Source organism: Tubulanus polymorphus, chromosome 11 (assembly GCF_964204645.1).
Source record: "Tubulanus polymorphus chromosome 11, tnTubPoly1.2, whole genome shotgun sequence".
In the NCBI taxonomy this organism is placed as follows: domain Eukaryota; kingdom Metazoa; phylum Nemertea; class Palaeonemertea; order Tubulaniformes; family Tubulanidae; genus Tubulanus; species Tubulanus polymorphus.
The window spans coordinates 1,690,239-1,708,971 of record NC_134035.1 but is presented as its reverse complement, the minus strand read 5'-3'; the positions used below and the strand labels follow the sequence as shown (position 1 = coordinate 1,708,971).

The 18,733-nt window shown below is 36.6% G+C and overlaps 1 protein-coding gene and 1 long non-coding RNA gene across 3 annotated transcripts; one reads left to right on the top strand and one right to left on the bottom strand.

Moving 5' to 3' along the window:
* Positions 1-721: 721 nt before the first annotated feature.
* On the bottom strand, positions 722-18,090 carry LOC141912790 (xylosyl- and glucuronyltransferase LARGE1-like). 2 transcript variants are annotated; one of them, XM_074804185.1, is made up of 18 exons: positions 18,012-18,090; positions 17,323-17,498; positions 16,891-16,996; positions 16,332-16,503; positions 15,577-15,748; positions 15,331-15,365; positions 15,091-15,186; positions 14,570-14,731; positions 13,785-14,042; positions 13,005-13,163; positions 12,040-12,348; positions 5,059-5,214; positions 4,241-4,347; positions 3,931-4,003; positions 3,226-3,350; positions 2,425-2,523; positions 2,243-2,329; positions 722-1,408 (listed from the first exon to the last, which is right to left on the bottom strand). In XM_074804185.1, exons 2-18 carry the CDS (start codon positions 17,414-17,416, stop codon positions 1,210-1,212), a joined length of 2,409 nt encoding a protein of 802 aa, XP_074660286.1. In that variant the 5' UTR covers positions 17,417-17,498; positions 18,012-18,090; the 3' UTR covers positions 722-1,209. The 2 variants fall into 2 exon arrangements, with proteins under 2 accessions (XP_074660286.1, XP_074660287.1); XM_074804186.1 differs by having other exon boundaries at positions 1,290-2,329.
* LOC141912541 (uncharacterized) lies at positions 8,700-9,480 on the top strand. Its single transcript, XR_012620182.1, has 3 exons — positions 8,700-8,728; positions 8,919-8,991; positions 9,427-9,480. It is a non-coding gene; the product is annotated as an uncharacterized LOC141912541 (long non-coding RNA).
* Positions 18,091-18,733: the final 643 nt, after the last annotated feature.

The following is an 18,733-nucleotide window of genomic DNA, read 5'->3' as shown; positions in this document are numbered from 1 at the left end:
TCAGACGCTGATTATCAGTAGCATTCAAGTCTGTAAAATCGACCTCTGAGACTATGTGAAACTTAAATGAGATTTTGGATTTTAAAACAGCCAAGCTTGAAACCAAGGTTTTAGGAAATTATTTCTAGAATGCCAACGTGAAGTTTGGTGACAGAAATGGAAGATTTCCGAGTTGTTTCACTCGAGATGGTTTAGTGCGGTTAATACGAGCCATCCACGCGTAATCGTGCTTTAATCGTAAAGCAAATATATTCCACTATTCATTAAATTAGTTTAAAACTGTAATCATATCAGGAAATCGGGAATATTTCGAGTAAAAACATACCATTATAATTGACTTGCTCACAGTGCACAAAATCCAATATGGCGAGAGGTTGTCTAGGTGGCAGCACGAGACGGTGAAAGTTAAAGTGTGCGGGCTCGAGATAATCTGCCCAATTCGAACAATTGAATAACGCACAAAAACACAATTATCTCTTATTTTCCGACCCTTACTGGAATTCGCTTATCTCAAACCAATTTTTTTCGGTCCTGGCTTGTCGATGAGTTGGATGAGCTTTACTTTAGATGATTCAATGCATCCAAAAATATCAAAACAAGATTCTTCAATTTCAGCGAAATAAAACCACAAACTACCGATTAATGCTAAAAACAAAGAGATTAAGTAGAAAATAATCATTTATTGTTTGAATTTATAAATATTATAAAATTACACACGAACAATATATGCACACATACATGCATCACAAATATCACAAAATTCTCGCTCAGTGGATAATTTTAAAGACGATTTTTCTAAAAACAATACCGATGTGATTACAAATATATGAAATACATGATACAAAAACAAATCAGAATACTACAATGGACAATCAATACACGTATAAGTAAGTACGAAGAAGATTTATCAAAAAAATGATTTTGTTCTATCAGATTTTCTTTAAAACGTCACACAATAAATTGCAATACACTTCAGGTAAAAAGCATAATGTTCTACATGTAGGTACTGAAAAATAATTTCGTTTTGGTACAGACAGCTGATTGTCTGAGAGGGTGTAGGGTACAGACAGCTGATTGTATGAGAGGGTGCAGGATACAGACAGCGAATTGTCCTAGGGGGTGTAGGGTACAATTAAATTGTTTGAGGGGTGTAGGGTACAGATAGCAGATTGTCTGAGAGGGTGCAGGGGTATAAGAGAGTGGATTGTCCTAGGGGGTGTAGGTTACAGACAGCAGATTGCCTGAGGGGATGTAGGGTACAGACAGCAGATTGCCTGAGGGGATGTAGGGTACAGAGAGCAGATTGAGAGGTCGGTACAGACAGCCAATTGTCTGAAAAGGGTTGGTGCTGTCTGTCCGGACAGCATATTGCCTGAGGGGGCGCAGTGTACAGACAGTAGATTCATACCTGAAAATAAGATTTAAATTTCTACCTCGAGCTACGCAAGATTTACTAATCACTTGACACAATTTCTGGATACGCTCAAGTAAGGTGAAACCACTCGATGAAAAAACAATCAGAAAACGAAATCCTTCAATTGTCAGAACCTACGGCGCTGAACACGAAATAAAATCATTCATTATCAGGAATAAAATAATGATGACTTTTGCTAAATGCTGGATTCGTTTTTTGTTTCAGATATCGACAACATCGACGACAAAAATGACTTATATCACAATCGGCTTCGTACGAAGAGAATAAATAAACATTCAATTGACTTCGAATTTCAGATCTGAAATAATCGACTTAAAATTCATACCCGAGTTATTACCAGAGCCATGTTGCACAATCATGACGACTTCAGTCCAAAAGTGGTCTTATATCTTGAGACAAGTATTCAGTTGTTAGATCGACTCTAGAACTAAGATGATCATAGACTGGCCTCAAATTGTTAGATTGACTATAGAACTAAGATGGTCTCAAGTTGTTAGATTGACTATGTAACTAAGATGGTCTTAAGTTGTTAGATTGACTATGGAAGTAAGATAGTCTTAAGTTGTGAGATTGACTATGGAATTAAAATGGTCTTAAGTTGTTAGATTGACTATAGAACTGAGATGGTCTTAGACTGGTCTTAAGTTGTCAGATTGACTTTAGAACTTAGATGGTCTTAGACTGGTTGTTACATTGACTTTAATAAACTAAGATGTTCTAAGACTGGTTTTGAATCTAAGTCCTGACTGTACAACCGGGTTCTGTTTAGTAAAATTGACATTCTTGTTCTCCGTCCGTTTTCATCACCTGTCGACTGAGAGATATTTCAGCGCTTTCAGACCGTATTTCTTCGAGAGATCACGTTGGAATTCGTCTTTGAGTATTTTCAAGCACCTGATCAAGAAAAAAACATTTCGTCCCGTTTCAATTATGCAATCAATAACTCATTACAAAGTGTATTTGGTATAATATCCTTGATTGAAATTTACCTTTTGTAAAGTTTACTCGCCCTGTATTTTGCGATATCAAAGCTAGGAGCGTGAGGCATATGAATGATAAATGCATTCGGTAAGACTACGAATTCATAGCTGAAAATGAAATAAGAAACCGTCGATTTCAATTGAGGTGTTTGAGACAAGCGCAAGGCCGTTTAATTGGTTCTACAGTTGATCTATAAACTTAAATGGAAGTCTTTGTAATATCTTTTTAATATGATTTACTGGATTTCATATTCGAAATTATGAAATAAACAACTTTTTTCTATAGCTTTTAAAACTTCATTTTCAACCATTCTGCTTCTCCACAGGTAATCAAGATCATTTATATGTATGTTTCATTCAACAGTCCGGACCCTGCACACCTCAGATATTTAATACTTTATCACTATTCCCCTAATTTCTCATCTTGTTCAGGCTTCACATAAGGCATTCCCAATAAATTTTATACACCGGACATTGGTCATTTTATCTACATTCAAGTGTCCATCCACCCACGCTTAAATGGTGCATATCTGATGGAAAGTACCCAGACTTGACCAGAGTTAATGAGAAAACCCACACTACTTGATTACTTAATAATTGATTCAGATCTGACAATTTCTTTCAGAGTTTATCTTAACTCCATCATCAGAGAATAAAAAATAGCATTTTTGAGGACGTTGTTTTGATAAACTCTGAAACTGTCAGATTAGAATAAATTATCAAGTCATCAACTGTGGGTTCTGCTAATTAGTGTCCAGACAGTGAATTGATACCCACATTAACAGCAATAAACACAATACGCTTACATACCCTTTAGCATCGAGTTCTACTATATGTGACACTTTGTTCCACCCGAACCCGACAAATCTTTGGTCGTACAACGGAACGTCTTTGGGTACGATTACGTATGGTTCAAAATCCGGTTGCCAAGCTACCTGCAAGGAAAATATACGAGAAGGCCTTTTATAGTTACCACTAGTTGAACCTAAGAAAGAAGGTATACAGTATGGCCGCTTTCCACAAATCTACAAATTCCCTCAGTTTTTCCTGATTTTTCAATATAATATCACAAAGTTCCCAGCACCAAGGAATTTCTTGGTTTAAAAAATGTTACGCTTTATTTTTCATTGAATCACGTATATTGATTGAGAAACACGGGATCAATAACATAATCCAAATCCCTGAGTTTTCCAGGTTTTCTTGCAAAATTTATCAAATTTGCGGAGTTTTCCCTGATTATCTATTTCCTAGATTTTTCTGATTCCCTGAGTTTTCCAGGTTTTCCAGGTCAATGGCCATGCTCAGTAAGACACGTACACGGCTATACAACTGGAACCCCGAAGCGACAGTGAATCTATGGATAATGCAACATACACGGCTATACAACTGGAACCCCGAAGCGACAGTGAATCTATGGATAATGCAACATACACGGCTATACAACTGGAACCCCGAAGCGACAGTGAATCTATGGATGGCGTAATCTTTTTGAGAAAAGTGTAAATTTCGTCTTACCGAATAAGGCATAGTCGCTGTTCTCCATTTAGCAAAATTAGTCGGAGCGTGTCCTTTAGGCCAAACGTGATATCTATTGATAGAAAATAATCGATTTACACCAAAAATTCAATCCATCAGATTTAAACCGATAATTTTACACTAGATCCAATCTGAATTAGTTGTACCAGTTTGTCACATGTTTGTTGTACTTGTAAATGTCAATGTGTCTTGTAAGCCTTATTATAGGCTGGCTTGTCTATCGAGATGACACGTAAATAAAGATATATATATATATATATATACACTAGATTACGTAACTACACTATACCTGAATGTTACTATAGTACCCATATCTAACATCGAAATCAGTTCAGCTTTCGACTTCGGAAAATCGAGTTTGTAACGTTGCGTCTCGAACGCAGGAACAACCAGAGCCTTGAAAATGGATAAAAAGAATATGTAGAATAAAATCTTCAAAATATCTCCGTTAAAATCGAAGTTTTCTTCAAGTTCTGATAAAGTAACAATTTTGCGATTGACCCAAAAGAAACAATTGAATAAACTCCTAACTTTTTTACTACCCTTGATTTGATTCAATCTTGTAAACTTCTCTTGTGCAATTAGTAGAGAATGAGGAAAAGTTTTCTACTTTAAGAAATGCTGTAAAATGCATCCGACCGATACACGAAATTTCAAAGGCGACGTCTTAATTGCTTATGCACCTCCAAATATGCCTTTTCAATGAATTAACAAAAATGCGGTCAAATGTGTCACAAAACCTTCATAACAAGTCCTCGAATCTGCCCCAGGGGCCAGTTACACGGTCGTGACTTAAGACCAAAAGTGGTCCTAAATCTTAAGACTGGTCTTAAGTTGTTAGATTGGCTATAGAACTAAGTTGGTATTAGACTGGTCTTAAGTCTAGGCCATGACTATGCAACTGGCCCCTGGTGTTACAGATTAATGGGTACTGATTTATTAACTTATTGCTTGTAATCAGTTGAGACTATTTCCAGTCTTGATGAATGTCATACAAAGATGGGTGGAAGGGTATGTACAAAAAAAAATGCAATAACAGCTGTTTGAATTGATATTGTGGGTTTCTCTCAATGACATTGCTATTCCTGTCTACGAAGAAATATATACCTTTTTCTCTGTCGCGATGTTAATCATCGAAACGGCTTTTCTCACGTAGTTGTACATGTTGAACATCGGCAGAAAGTCGACGTCCAGTAGAAACACGTACGGAGTTTGAACCTGTTTCAACGCGACGTTACGCAGATAGTTCACCGGATAAAACAACTGAAAGAAATAATACCCGAAAAATTCAATTGTCGTTAAAATGAAATCTGAAAATTGCTCGGGTTCATCAAGTAGTTAGCATCAGTTCATTTTGAATACGAACTTATTCTTCTATCTGAAGGATTCTAAGAAGAACCATTGATTTCAAGGAGCGTCACAGTGATTTCATAGACAAATCTGATACAATTTGTTTGGGTTTGGTGGTTATTGTAGAAAATGACTGATTCTATCTGGGAGATTTAAAGGTCCTGAGAAGGACCATTGATTTCAGGGAAATTCAACAGTTCAGAAGTCTCCATCCATCGGATCTATCGCCAAACAGAACTGTCTAAGTTCATCCATCTCTTCAGCTTTCTTCCTCGCATATTCATAATAGACGAATCTCATTCCTTCCAGAGTAGATATCTGTATTTTATAACTGATGAAACTGGAACGGATACTGTCGTATTCAGTGGCTCTCTTCATTTGAACGTCGAGACGAGACAGTTTCTGATCGATGACGATGATTTTATTACAAGCGGCTCGAAAACGTTTCTCGGTGTTGAAGAAGTTTTCTACAGCAGTTTCGTAATCCATGTTTGAATGTTGTGTATCGACAGTGAATGTGATACCAGTTGTAAATTGTCTCCGCATTATATACAGTAGTCAATATATGACAGTTGACATAATAGACATAGAACTTGTGAGGAGGGCATCTCATCTTATGACAACCTGTCACTAATTATTGATCACTAATCATCATCCAACTAATCATTTCTACTCAAAATGGGTAATTAATAAGATTTACATTTTAGTGACAATTAAAGCTACTTAAGCTAATTAGCATTAATTAGTTCTTTGTTAATCATAAATAATCATAAATCGAATGCAATGTCCAGAATTTCTGTCAACAGATAACCCCTTTTTGTAATATTCAATCATAGCTTGGAAACATTTGAAGATTTTGAATATTCACTGGAAGATTGTAGATAGTTAGACGATTGTAGTGCTTTTCATTCTATAGTGCAAAACATAAAAAATTGAAATCAAAATGATGATAAATTTCATTCATCATATTTATTCATTTATCAGTTTGTTTGAATAAGGATTCATTTCAAAACTTTGCTATCGGATTTAGATTTTTTGCAGGACTAATTTTCATTAGATAAATGACAGATAATTGTTTCATATACAAACAGCAATCTTAGATCCCGGGTAGGCCTAATTAAAGCGCCATCAGGAGATTGATGACAATTCTGGTTTAATCATACTTAACAATTAGTGATCAATAATTAGTGACAGGTTGTCATAAGATGAGATGCCCTCCTCACAAGTTCTATCTCTATTATGTCAACTGTCATATATTGACTACTGTATATAATGCGGAGACAGTTTACAACTGGTATCACATTCACTGTCGATACACAACATTCAAACATGGATTACGAAACTGCTGTAGAAAACTTCTTCAACACCGAGAAACGTTTTCGAGCCGCTTGTAATAAAATCATCGTCATCGATCAGAAACTGTCTCGTCTCGACGTTCAAATGAAGAGAGCCACTGAATACGACAGTATCCGTTCCAGTTTCATCAGTTATAAAATACAGATATCTACTCTGGAAGGAATGAGATTCGTCTATTATGAATATGCGAGGAAGAAAGCTGAAGAGATGGATGAACTTAGACAGTTCTGTTTGGCGATAGATCCGATGGATGGAGACTTCTGAACTGTTGAATTTCCCGGAAATCAATGGTCCTTCTCAGGACCTTTAAATCTCCCAGATAGAATCAGTAATATTCTACAATTACTGCTTAACCCAAGCAATTTGTATCAAACTTTTTGATCCCTTTAAAACAAATTTTTCCTCAATTTCATGCAAAAAAGGCATAAAAAACTAATGAAATTATAGTATTTCAAATGATTTAAACTGTTTGGCTAATCTTGCAGCTGACCACAAAATAACAGATTGAAATTCGCATTGAAATTCGCCTAGATTAGTTATAGTCACTTATACATATCCATATTCAATGAGCTCGTTGTCTCAATGAACACTTAAATGCCTACGTAAATACCGAGAGCTTTTAAAACTGTGGTTGATTGAAACATGTGTTCTTTACTACTTAAAGAATTACAACGAGATGAGGTGAATGGACTCATTCACCTGATGAACCTACTATTCATTAGTAGCAAAAACCTATCAACTACTATTTGTTACATTGTATTCGGCTATTCTACAGCCTCCTCTAAGAATTCACTTAATCAATTGTATCATATTTCATGATTCATTGGCCGTAGGAAAACACTCAATTGTAGGAGCATTTGTATTTCTTGAGGAGAGAATCCCACAATGATAATAAAAAGTCCGAAAATGAAAATTATTCCTGAAGATGACTATTAGGATATAGTCGAAACGTTGAAATAAACTACTATCTCGAAGTTTCATTTTCAGACTTTTTATTATCATTGTGGGATTCTCTCCTCATCGCGTCAACACGGATATAGTGTTCTACCAATCGTGATTTGTATTTCTTATTCAGCAAAATAATTTGAGAACGACTGAATGGTTAGAATTGTCACATCGACATGAAATACCCGACCCAATAACTTTGATGTCTCCTCCAAAAAACCTCCAACCAATTCATACAGCTATCTAGATATCAACTAATGAAATTATATTTCAAATGATTTAAACTGTTTTCCTTTTCCTGAAGCGGGCCACAACGTGATGGATTGAATTTCCCTTAGTCAGTCAATTCATATTTTCGATAAGGCCTACGTTGATACTGATAGCTCTTAAAACTGTTGTTTATCAAAACATTTGTTCTTTGCAACTTAATCTAATCATATTTCCTGATTCAATCGACGTAGGAAAACACTCAATTCACGGAGCATTTGTATTTCCTTATGAGAATAATAATTTGAAGAACGGCTGATTGGTAAATGGCTGATTGGAAAATGTATCGATGTATAGTATTTGAAATAGTTCAAGTGATTCTTTTATTATGACATCTGTAAAATACACGCGCGTGCAAGCAATACACGTATTTATACATATACACGTAGCCAACGTAATAATCTCCTGGATATATTCATTAATGCCAAAGATCTAAGCAGTGAAAGTAAATCGGTTTGTATTCTCAATGTAGAAATTGTGGTATTTCTAATAAGACCCAACAATCGTACAAATAATCAAAATTTTCAATTTCCAAAATAGTGAATATACATTTCAACTGCCCTTCTGATCGGAAATATTTCTAAACTATTTTCAATCAAATATCTTAGTTAATTGTAAGATCGTGGGATTGTATTACGTAAGTCTACATTTTCATGAATGTTCAGAAATTGATATTGAACTTATTTGTTATGGCATCTCAAATAATCAACTTTATAAGGATATAGGTCTACTGAAACTATTTACTTAGGCAATTAATTTCATTTTCTAACATCCGACTAGGAGTCTGTATCTGAGTTAGGACGACTAACAATTGAAGAAGAGAAGGAATATCAAAATCATGGCTACGCTGCTTAAGAAGGTATGAATTTTGAATTCCCTACGTGTCCAAGTATTTTGCACACAAATGAAAAATCCGGAAACTCTAGAAATAGGTCAACCATAACATCTTTCTGGGGAGGAACGCCTCATCGAAAGTAGATCAGTTATTTTGAAGAATGATATGTTTAAAATAGTAAAATATTTTCCTGATTGCCTGTATTATTTTCTAGCTAATCGCAGTGGTGAGAACTATAGTTCTAATGGTCATTATATCATTAACACTGACTTCCCATTTACAACATGGTATGTACAGACTTATACTAAATTCTAATTATGTGGACCTAGTCAAATTATCATTACTTTATCAATAAATTGTTTAAATGCATCTGGTTCACATCCATTCATCAATATAAACCCCATTTTCAGACACTTACATTAACCCTACTAGTGCTGACTAATTGTTAGTTTAAAATGCTAGAGATAATTTGAAAAATTCCATCCCAGTGTATTGTAAAACGGGCATACCACTAATTTGTCTACACCGCAGTGCGGTGTATCATAGGCTACTAATATTTCAACATGTTCGACAGGCGCTGCCTTTTTTCATCAGAGAAAATTAATAATTACTGATACATCAATACAATGTGATGTACAAGTACAGTGCATCACTGACTTATACATCGCACTGCGGTGTAGATGCACTGAGAAAATTAATTTCGAAATTTCATTATTCGACAGTTGTATGCAAACCGATCGTACCCAATGTTTCAATCGATGTATACCACAAACCGGACGCACGTGGTATAGTGGTACCACCGCCACCACTTCCAGCCGCTAAGGCAAATCAAAGTAAGTCCATTAACAAGTGTTTTCAAAAACACTGATATAAAGTTACCATCACTGCAGACTTTCTACAACTAGAATGCGAATTATATTGATATCATTAATTCTATGTTTCATTGCAGATATTCGTAATGCCTAAGTTATTCAGATTACATCATGTCAGATTATATCATATTACATAGTATCGGTTCTGGGTACAGCTTTTAATTGAATTAAATAAAATCATTCATTGAAATACTAAAACTTCATTAGTTGTTTATGCCATTGAGAAGATAGCAGCAGCAGTGACTGAATCTCAATTTTTTTCGGAAGGGAAAATCATTTATTTAGATTTTGGTTTTTGGCATAAATGAATGTTTTCATAATCTCAAAAAGTGTCGCAAGAACATGAGGGAAGTGTGGAATTACCACTCACAGTATGCAAGAGTTCTGAGCATTTTTTTCCAGAAAATTCACTCCTCAAATCTTAAAGGTTTCATAGATAAATCTGATACAAGTTGCTTGGGTTAAGCAGTATTCATGGAATATGACTGATTCTATCTGGGAGATTTAAAGGTCCTGAGAAGGACCATTGATTTCAGGGAAATTCAACAGTTCAGAAGTCTCCATCCATCGGATCTATCGCCAAACAGAACTGTCTAAGTTCATCCATCTCTTCAGCTTTCTTCCTCGCATATTCATAATAGACGAATCTCATTCCTTCCAGAGTAGATATCTGTATTTTATAACTGATGAAACTGGAACGTAGACTGTCGTATTCAGCTCTCTTCATTTGAACGTCGAGACGAGACAGTTTCTGATCGATGACGATGATTTTATTACAAGCGGCTCGAAAACGTTTCTCGGTGTTGAAGAAGTTTTCTACAGCAGTTTCGTAATCCATGTTTGAATGTTGTGTATCGACAGTGAATGTGATACCAGTTGTAAATTGTCTCCGCATTATATACGGTAGTCAATATATGACAGTTGACATAATAGACATAGAACTTGTGAGGAGGGCATCTCATCTTATGACAACCTGTCACTAATTAATGATCACTAATTATTAATTATAATTAAGCCAGAATTGTCATCAATCTCATGATGACGCTTTAATTACTCGTGATCTCATCAATTAAATTAATTCATTGCTGTGTATGAAATAATAAGTGTTATATCACTAATGAAGTCCCGCAAAGAAATCAATTCTGAAAGTGAATTTTTCAAATGATTTCGTTTTCAACCGAAGTGGTGAATGAAATGTAATAACATTTTGACTTCAATTCTGTTTATGTAAATCACTAGTACAGCTTCCTTTTAGCTGGTGGATGTTTATCCATGTTACCATTTAAGGTTTATCATTATGTTCATTATAAAGATTGCTTCAGTCTGAATAATCCAAAAAATAAACTTAAGTGGAGTCTACAATCATCTTATCATTTACAACGCATCACTGCTGCGATCTTCAAGTGTTTCTACTTCGGTCTGATGTTGATGGAATTCCTCAAAATTACTCCTGATTGTAATTAGCGAATTAATGCTAATTCGCTTAAGTAGCTTTGATTGTCACCAATGGTAACCTTATTAATTACCGATTTTGAGTAGAAATCATAAGTTGGATGATAATTAGTGATCAATAATTAGTGACAGGTTGTCATAAGATGAGATGCCCTCCTCACAAGTTCTATCTCTATTATGTCAATTGTCATATATTGACTACTGTATATAATGCGGAGACAATTTACAACTGGTATCACATTCACTGTCGATACACAACATTCAAACATGGATTACGAAACTGCTGTAGAAAACTTCTTCAACACCGAGAAACGTTTTCGAGCCGCTTGTAATAAAATCATCGTCATCGATCAGAAACTGTCTCGTCTCGACGTTCAAATGAAGAGAGCTGAATATGACAGTCAACGTTCCAGTTTCATCAGTTATAAAATACAGATATCTACTCTAGAAGGAATGAGATTCGTCTATTATGAATATGCGAGGAAGAAAGCTGATGAGATGGATGAACTTAGACAGTTCTGTTTGGCGATAGATCCGATGGATGGAGACTTCTGAACTGTTGAATTTCCCGGAAATCAATGGTCCTTCTCAGGACCTTTAAATCTCCCAGATAGAATCAGTCATATTCTACAATAACCGCTTAAACCCAAGCAATTTGTATCATATTCATCTATGAAACCAAATAAGGGTTTCTGACCAACATTCCTTGTTGATGTGAGCGATGCTGTTGTACACAAACATGTACTTCCGCACAAATCTGAGACGCCTCCAAAAATTCCTGATGATGCCTATAGTTGCAAACACACTATGTTTTCAAAACATTCTAAATCTTTTTGGTGACCATTCCAAGAATGCACCGATTGTTCACACTAACAAATAGTCTGTTCTAAATTGGTCTGTTCCATTTTAGAATGGACAAACCCAGACTGAATAAAAAGACCATTCAACGTCAGCTCAGATTTGTCCAATCCATCCCTGGCCAGTTTGACGACCTATTATCGTTCTACTTACTCCATCCTTGTAAACGATGTGATAACCGACGTTGCGTCGCTGCATCAGAATCAACGATCCTTGCGCGTACCGCAGAAACTGCTGCGCCTCGGCGTCGGACATATACAACGCGACGCTGATCGGGCCTTCCCAGTGTTCGCAGATCGATTCGATCATCTGCAGACGATCCATGCTGAGCTGCGTGACGAGCGTCACGTCGTCCGTACGCGGCTCGTAGTCATACGATATGTAATACAAGTGCGTACGATGTACGAGCACTTTCTCGCGGCGGAAATCGTAACATTCGTCCTCTTCGTTCAAAGCACTCAACTACAATCAAAAACATTTCGAGTACGGTTTATATTCTGGACTATTTTTTTGTAATTACTTGGAGTACGGATCTATTAAATCTCCCAGATAGAATCAGTCATATTCTTCAATTACTGCTCAACCCAATCAAATTGTAGATTCATCTATGAAACCAAATATCCGACTTCTGAGTATGGTTAATATTCTGGACTGTTTTTTTGTAATTACTTGGAGTAGGGATTTTTCAAGAAAAATTCAGAAGGGATCATACGAAGGAATCAACGCTCATTGAAAATGACAATCATTTACTTTTTATGGCAATTTCATGAATAGAAATGAAATGTGATATCTGATTGGCAATGCTGGTTAACTACAGTAGACTATGTACTAGCCTCCGAGCTGATTGCCATGGATTATCACATGTCCTCGACAGAACGTTAAAAAATTTTCTAGTCGAATTCTTGCGATGACAACTCATCATTGCTACGACTGCCCGGAGCCAGCGGGACCCAAGTTAACTGAAGTGAACTGTATATAGAAACTGAGTTTATTTGAACAGAGATCTATGCTGTGGTAGGATCTCTATGGCATTCGGTCCACCCAGGGAGCACGTATTGGTTCAATAAGCGAATTCAATATTTTCACTTTGCTATGTAAAACGTGCTGTTTCGACTGACCTGTTCTTTAACGTCCGTGTTCTGCGTAACTCCACAACCGAACAGTTCACGCCGCAGCAAATTACCGTCGTATTCCAAAAACGTCAAATACAAATTACGGAAAAATTCGATGTGTTTGTTTTTGACGTTGCGTTTCTTCGGTGAATTCCAGTGAATGATCTACAAATTCCGAGAAATGTGGATAGAAATTTCAGTAAATATTTCACTGAGTTGAGAATTTGGCAAACAGATGGCTGCCAACCTCTGAAATGTATTATCAGTAGCAAATTGAATTTTTTTCAATAACATTTCATTGAAATATGAAAGAAAATGTTCAAATTAATCAACAGTAAGACCCTCAGTAACATCTTTCATATTTCCGTACAAATTAATCACTTATCAAGGGGGGTAAAACCCTCTGTAAAACCTTTCATTTTCCTTCCTTTTTAAATTAATTACTAATCAAGGGGGCAAGACCCTCAGTAACATCTTTTATATTTCTGTTCAAATTAATCAGTAATCAACAGTAAGACCCTCAGTAACGTCTTTCATATTTCTGTTCAAATTAATCAGTAATCAACAGTAAGACCCTCAGTAACATCTTTCATATTTCTATAAGCATCAAACAAACCAAATCATAATTTCTCATCATTAAAGAGTAACAAATACTGAAAATCAGGAACAGTTGGCAGCTCCGCAAACGGAAGGTTTGTCCAAATAAATTCTAGCAGATTTCACAGAGTTAAAAATTTGTCAAAACGTAAGGTTTGTTAGAACAGATTCTTGTGATTTAACGTTTACCTTTAAATCGGAGACTTCGCTGTAACACAACTCGCTGCGAGTATTATCACTGAGTTGTACGTTCCACTGACACGACATACGATGCACGAGATACGGATGTTGTTTGAGTGCCGCGTTGAAGATATCCTGATCGGCGAGCGACGTACTCAACATCGTCATCAGTTCGCGTTCGGCGATCAGCTTCCACATCTGCATCCAGTTGACCTCGCGAGCTTTATTCAGATCTAACAGTATCACGCCCGTATTGAACCCGCGACCCTGAAATATATATCAATCATGAATAGCTTTAGTAACGTAGTACTTGAAAACCCTGAAATGATTAACAACCACCATCACAATAATATCAAAGGCTAAATGATACAAAGCTTTCCAACTCATTCATTAGAATTATCCATTGAAAATTATCATCGTTTTTTTTCCTAATCAAAATCAAAGTCTGCCCTGCAGGATCAGAAGAAGTTATGTGCAAAGACGAATTAAGCATTTTGCAATGCAAGATAATGAAATGCATGCATCAATCGGTAACCCTGAACCACTACCAGACAATTCACCTCGGTTCAGTGAAGTCTTGATGATCACTTTCTAAGTATAACAATAAAGTGCCTAATCTTCATGTTTTAGTTCACCGTCAATTCAAAATCTCCGGGAGTTTTCATCAAAACATGTGAAGAGAGGATGATTATAAATTGGAGGAATGGTGGTAATGCAATGAATATCCAGAAGTGTAAATGCATGCTGCAGGATGACACCTGCATTAAATGTACACGTCTTCAGATAAAACTCACCAGCGCTGGCCACGGTCGATGATTCTTCCAAAGTTTACCCAGATACCAATCGCTCTGGTTCTCGACCAAACCGAGAATTTGTTTATCTTTCAAACGTCGGAATATCTTCCACAATTCGGCGATGTCGGTCGCCAGGATGATGTCCGTATCTAACACTATAACCTGTCCACGAAAAAATACACAACTCTCAATTAACCATCCATTCAACGCGCTGAATATCTTCAAAATTCATTTCCATTTCAACGATTTTCCACTCAGTGAAATATTCATAGTTCCATCGCTACTTTATATGAAATATTGTATCTAATCTAACCTACCCATGCAGGACATCAGACATTTTGGTTGTCTGTATTAAAGGAAGTTAAGTTCGACTGGTGTTGCTTCTTAATTTGCATGTACCGGTATTAGGAATCATTATTCCCTTATTGACTGAATTCAATAAGACTTATTGATCAACATTGATAATCTTAGAAAAAACATAACACACATAAACAGTGACAGCAATTGACGCGATTTCTTACCTTTTCCAGGTCAGAATTGAGAGTCTTTGGCAGCAATAGTTTCATCAGGCCATAAACACCGGAGTAATGAGTGTTCGGTATCCAATCTATATCTTTCTGTAAGTTAAGAAACGTAAGCAAAAATTTCAAACGTCAAAAATAAATTCCAATTGTTTTCATCGTGTACATCTACTGCAAGTAAATACGGGTAACTAACTAAACAAGACATTTTTGTCTTAATGTGATTGATATTAAACTTACTTTTAAATTATCAGCCATATAAAAGCTCACATCAACTGAACAAATGAAAATATTAAGTGTTAATTTCAACGGAACAAGAAATTCATCAATCTAGGCAGGTTGAGAAATAAATCTCAGTAATCAGCTACCTAGTGGTAATCTAATGGTCTGAAGGCCTTCATAACATAAGCGTAGTTGTAATGTTGGGATGTAGAAAAATCAGAGAAGGATTGTATGAAATACCGATATAGATTGAACAGATCTCACCTCCGGGAACGTTCCACGTTTTAAACAACGTTTTCAGCGTTAACTCGGCAGATATGTCGGATATGAAGTGAAACTGTAACGGATTCTTGCGGTAGAACAGTATACTCTTAATCAACGTGACGACATCGCGTGCGGCACCGTGACCGGCGCAAACTATAGCTATATGTATTACCTGAAATATAATATCAAATGTCTTTAACACTCTGGATGAACTATGTGTACTTACAATAGATATTCTGGTTACTTCAACAATTATCTACAGGATCCAGTTCAACAGTTGCCAATAAACTTTTGAGTAGTTGAATTCAGTTTATTTCCAAATGAGCGAACTCTTGAGTTAAATCTCAAGAGCTGTGGAACTGGGACCAATAGATTTTCTCCTTACTACAACTAGTCAAGGTGGTTTTTAGTTTTATAATTGGAAGAACATAAACCGGTCAACAAAGTTCACTAAGTAATTGACTCTAGCAGCAATAGGCCATTTATCATCTTAAGTTTACACACCAACTTCGGGAATAGGTCCGAATCTGTAACCAGCACCCCCGCAGACAATCTGCTGTCTGTACCATCCCCTCATCAATATTGCATGTACCCTCTGAGAACCCACTTTGTTTTCTGTAACCATGCACCCAAAGACTATTGCCATCCGTATAAAAACTGACCATCAAGATCCACCTGTTCTCCTGTCTTGTTCACGCTGATGGTTACAGGCAGCAGATTGAATAACTGCAGACGTTCAAAAGTGTTATATTTACCTCACATTTAGGCACATCAGGTTCGGTGCTGATACATTTCACTCGAGAGCCATCGACTCCCGCAACGACTCCTGGAACGACTCCCGCAACGACTGAATCCAACTTGGTTTTATCGGTTTCGTTCTCATCTTTAATCGTGTACTGAAGACTCATCAACTGATTCTGCGATAAACTATTCGAAAAACAAGAAAATATTCTACTTTCCTCTCAAAACCTGAGCATTTATTCCTACATTTTTGTACAGCGGTGAAACCAACATCGCAGTCTGTCATAGCAATGATGGATCTCCATGATTTGAATTTTCGTAGGGAAACTCTTGATATTCTATTTGGGACATGTGATAATCCAAGCCAGTAACAAATCAGAGACAATCTGCTCCGTGGCAAGCAGAGTGTGAAGCCCGTCAGAGGCAATGTGCTCCCTGCGGCAAAAAGAGTGGGCTCATGATAATCAGAGGCAATCAGCTCCGTGGCAAACAGAGTCTGGGGCTCATGATAATCAGAGACAATCCGCTCTGTGGTGAGGTTGGAGTCTACCATCATTCGCTCGTTGTTTTTACCTTAATTGTCGTCGTAACAGTTGGTTTTGTTCTTCGACTTCACGGACTCTCTGAGCTAGTTTAGCTTCTCTGTGAGTGAAACCCATCACATCATTAGAACGTATTCCTATTGAAAATATACACACAAAACTTGTACGCTTCAGTACCTATCACACCAGTAACACCAAAGAAATGCCTTCCTCTTGTGGGGTCTCAACAACAAAATCACTCTCTCTCTCTTATTCAACTCGATTAAAGGAGACTTCATCGGCAATCCTTGTTATTGGTACCGAACTGGTATAATATTGCGATTTTTGTAGTCATGTTAAGAGCAAAATGAGGTAGGCCTTTGTAACCCAAAAAAGAAAGCAAAATGTCCGAGAAAAACAAGTCTCATAAACGGACTAGAGACTTTACTCATAAACTGAAACGGAATAGTCATTTTCAACCCACCTTCGCTCCACCAGTAAGCATAGCCGAGCAGGACTAGTATAATAATAAAACCACTCAATAAAACGCCGACGAACTTTCGCCGAAGTCGAACCATTCTGACCTTTTCAATAGTGATACATTATTCTCTCAGATAGAGACTGAATGTAACTGGTTTATCAGTACTATTTGATACATATCTGAAATTAAAGAAACCCTATTTTTACCGAAATTCAGCTGATCAATACCACACATCTGATCGACTAGATATAGGCCTAAGAAATCTTGGGTGGTGTAATAATCAGTAACCTGTCAGGGGTTTAGTTTCACGAATTGGATCATTCTTGCACATTGGTATAAGGCAATTGAATAAATAACTTCTCATACCATAATAAATAAAACTGTTAATTAAAAGTCTACCACCACCAACCATATAATATGGCATTAGCCACGTAAACTAACTACAATCAAAACCCAGCAAGCAAGTATGAATAGCAGGGGCCATACAACCAACAACATTATGTTGTTGAAACTAGGCTTCTTAAAGAAACAGGACTAAAAAGGAAATTTATTATGTCACCGTCAAATATAATTAATTGAATTGATCAGGAAAAACTAACTAGGCAGACGGATTAAAACAGTTTTACGAATGTTTCAAACTCTAGATATACATTCTACATTCTATACTCATTCATCATTTTCTAAATTCTTACTTAAAGCTTGAACAATATCGAGTAAATCTATTTATAAACACTTTTTAAGCACGGCGACCTTTTCAATACGACAACAAAGCGAATTGGAATTGGAAAAGTAAATTACCGACCGAAACCGCCGAATACTGACCAGAACCGTCCGATACCGACCAAAAGTAAAATAAACAGGGGCGGACCCAGACCGTATTAGCCGTATTGCCCAATACGGTCTAGAATTGTTAAGTGCCCTTCGAAATTTCACCGGCAATATTTTTGACGGCATTATTTCAGCAACCGCTAATTCCGTGTCCGTAATCCGGGCATAATTATAAAATTAATCGGTATATACTGCTGCCGAGAAAGTGAGGAGAGATAATCATATTTGTAAAGCCTTTAATCATGATAAATTAAATAGGGCACTCTCCTTTTGCAAGGGGCACTCATGCTTTAGATGAGGGCACCTTGTCCTTGCCTTTTCAGGGAGGGCTAAAGGGGCACTCGTACTTTAGAAGAGGGCACTATACGCGGAAAATGTTGAAGAAAAGGGCACTTTTTTGCCTAATTTTTAAAATTTTAGGGGCACTTTTGGTTTGGAAGATGGCACACGACATGAGGATAAATGTGAAGACGAGGCAATTTTTGCCGATTGTTAACAATGAAGGGGCACTTAGCCGTATTCTGTATAATTGTTAAGGGGCACTTTTAAAGATTATAGGGGCACTAGGCGAAGTTGGCGACAACCA

Excerpts from the sequence above, each read along its gene's own strand:
- LOC141912790 (XM_074804185.1), bottom strand. The coding sequence starts at position 17,416 with ATGGTTCGACTTCGGCGAAAGTTCGTCGGCGTTTTATTGAGTGGTTTT. Across the intron at positions 16,997-17,322 it reads TGCTTACTGGTGGAGCGAAG|GAATACGTTCTAATGATGTG; the intron begins GTGGGTTGAAAA and ends TATTTTCAATAG. Across the intron at positions 13,164-13,784 it reads GCGAAGTCTCCGATTTAAAG|ATCATTCACTGGAATTCACC; the intron begins GTAAACGTTAAA and ends CGGAATTTGTAG.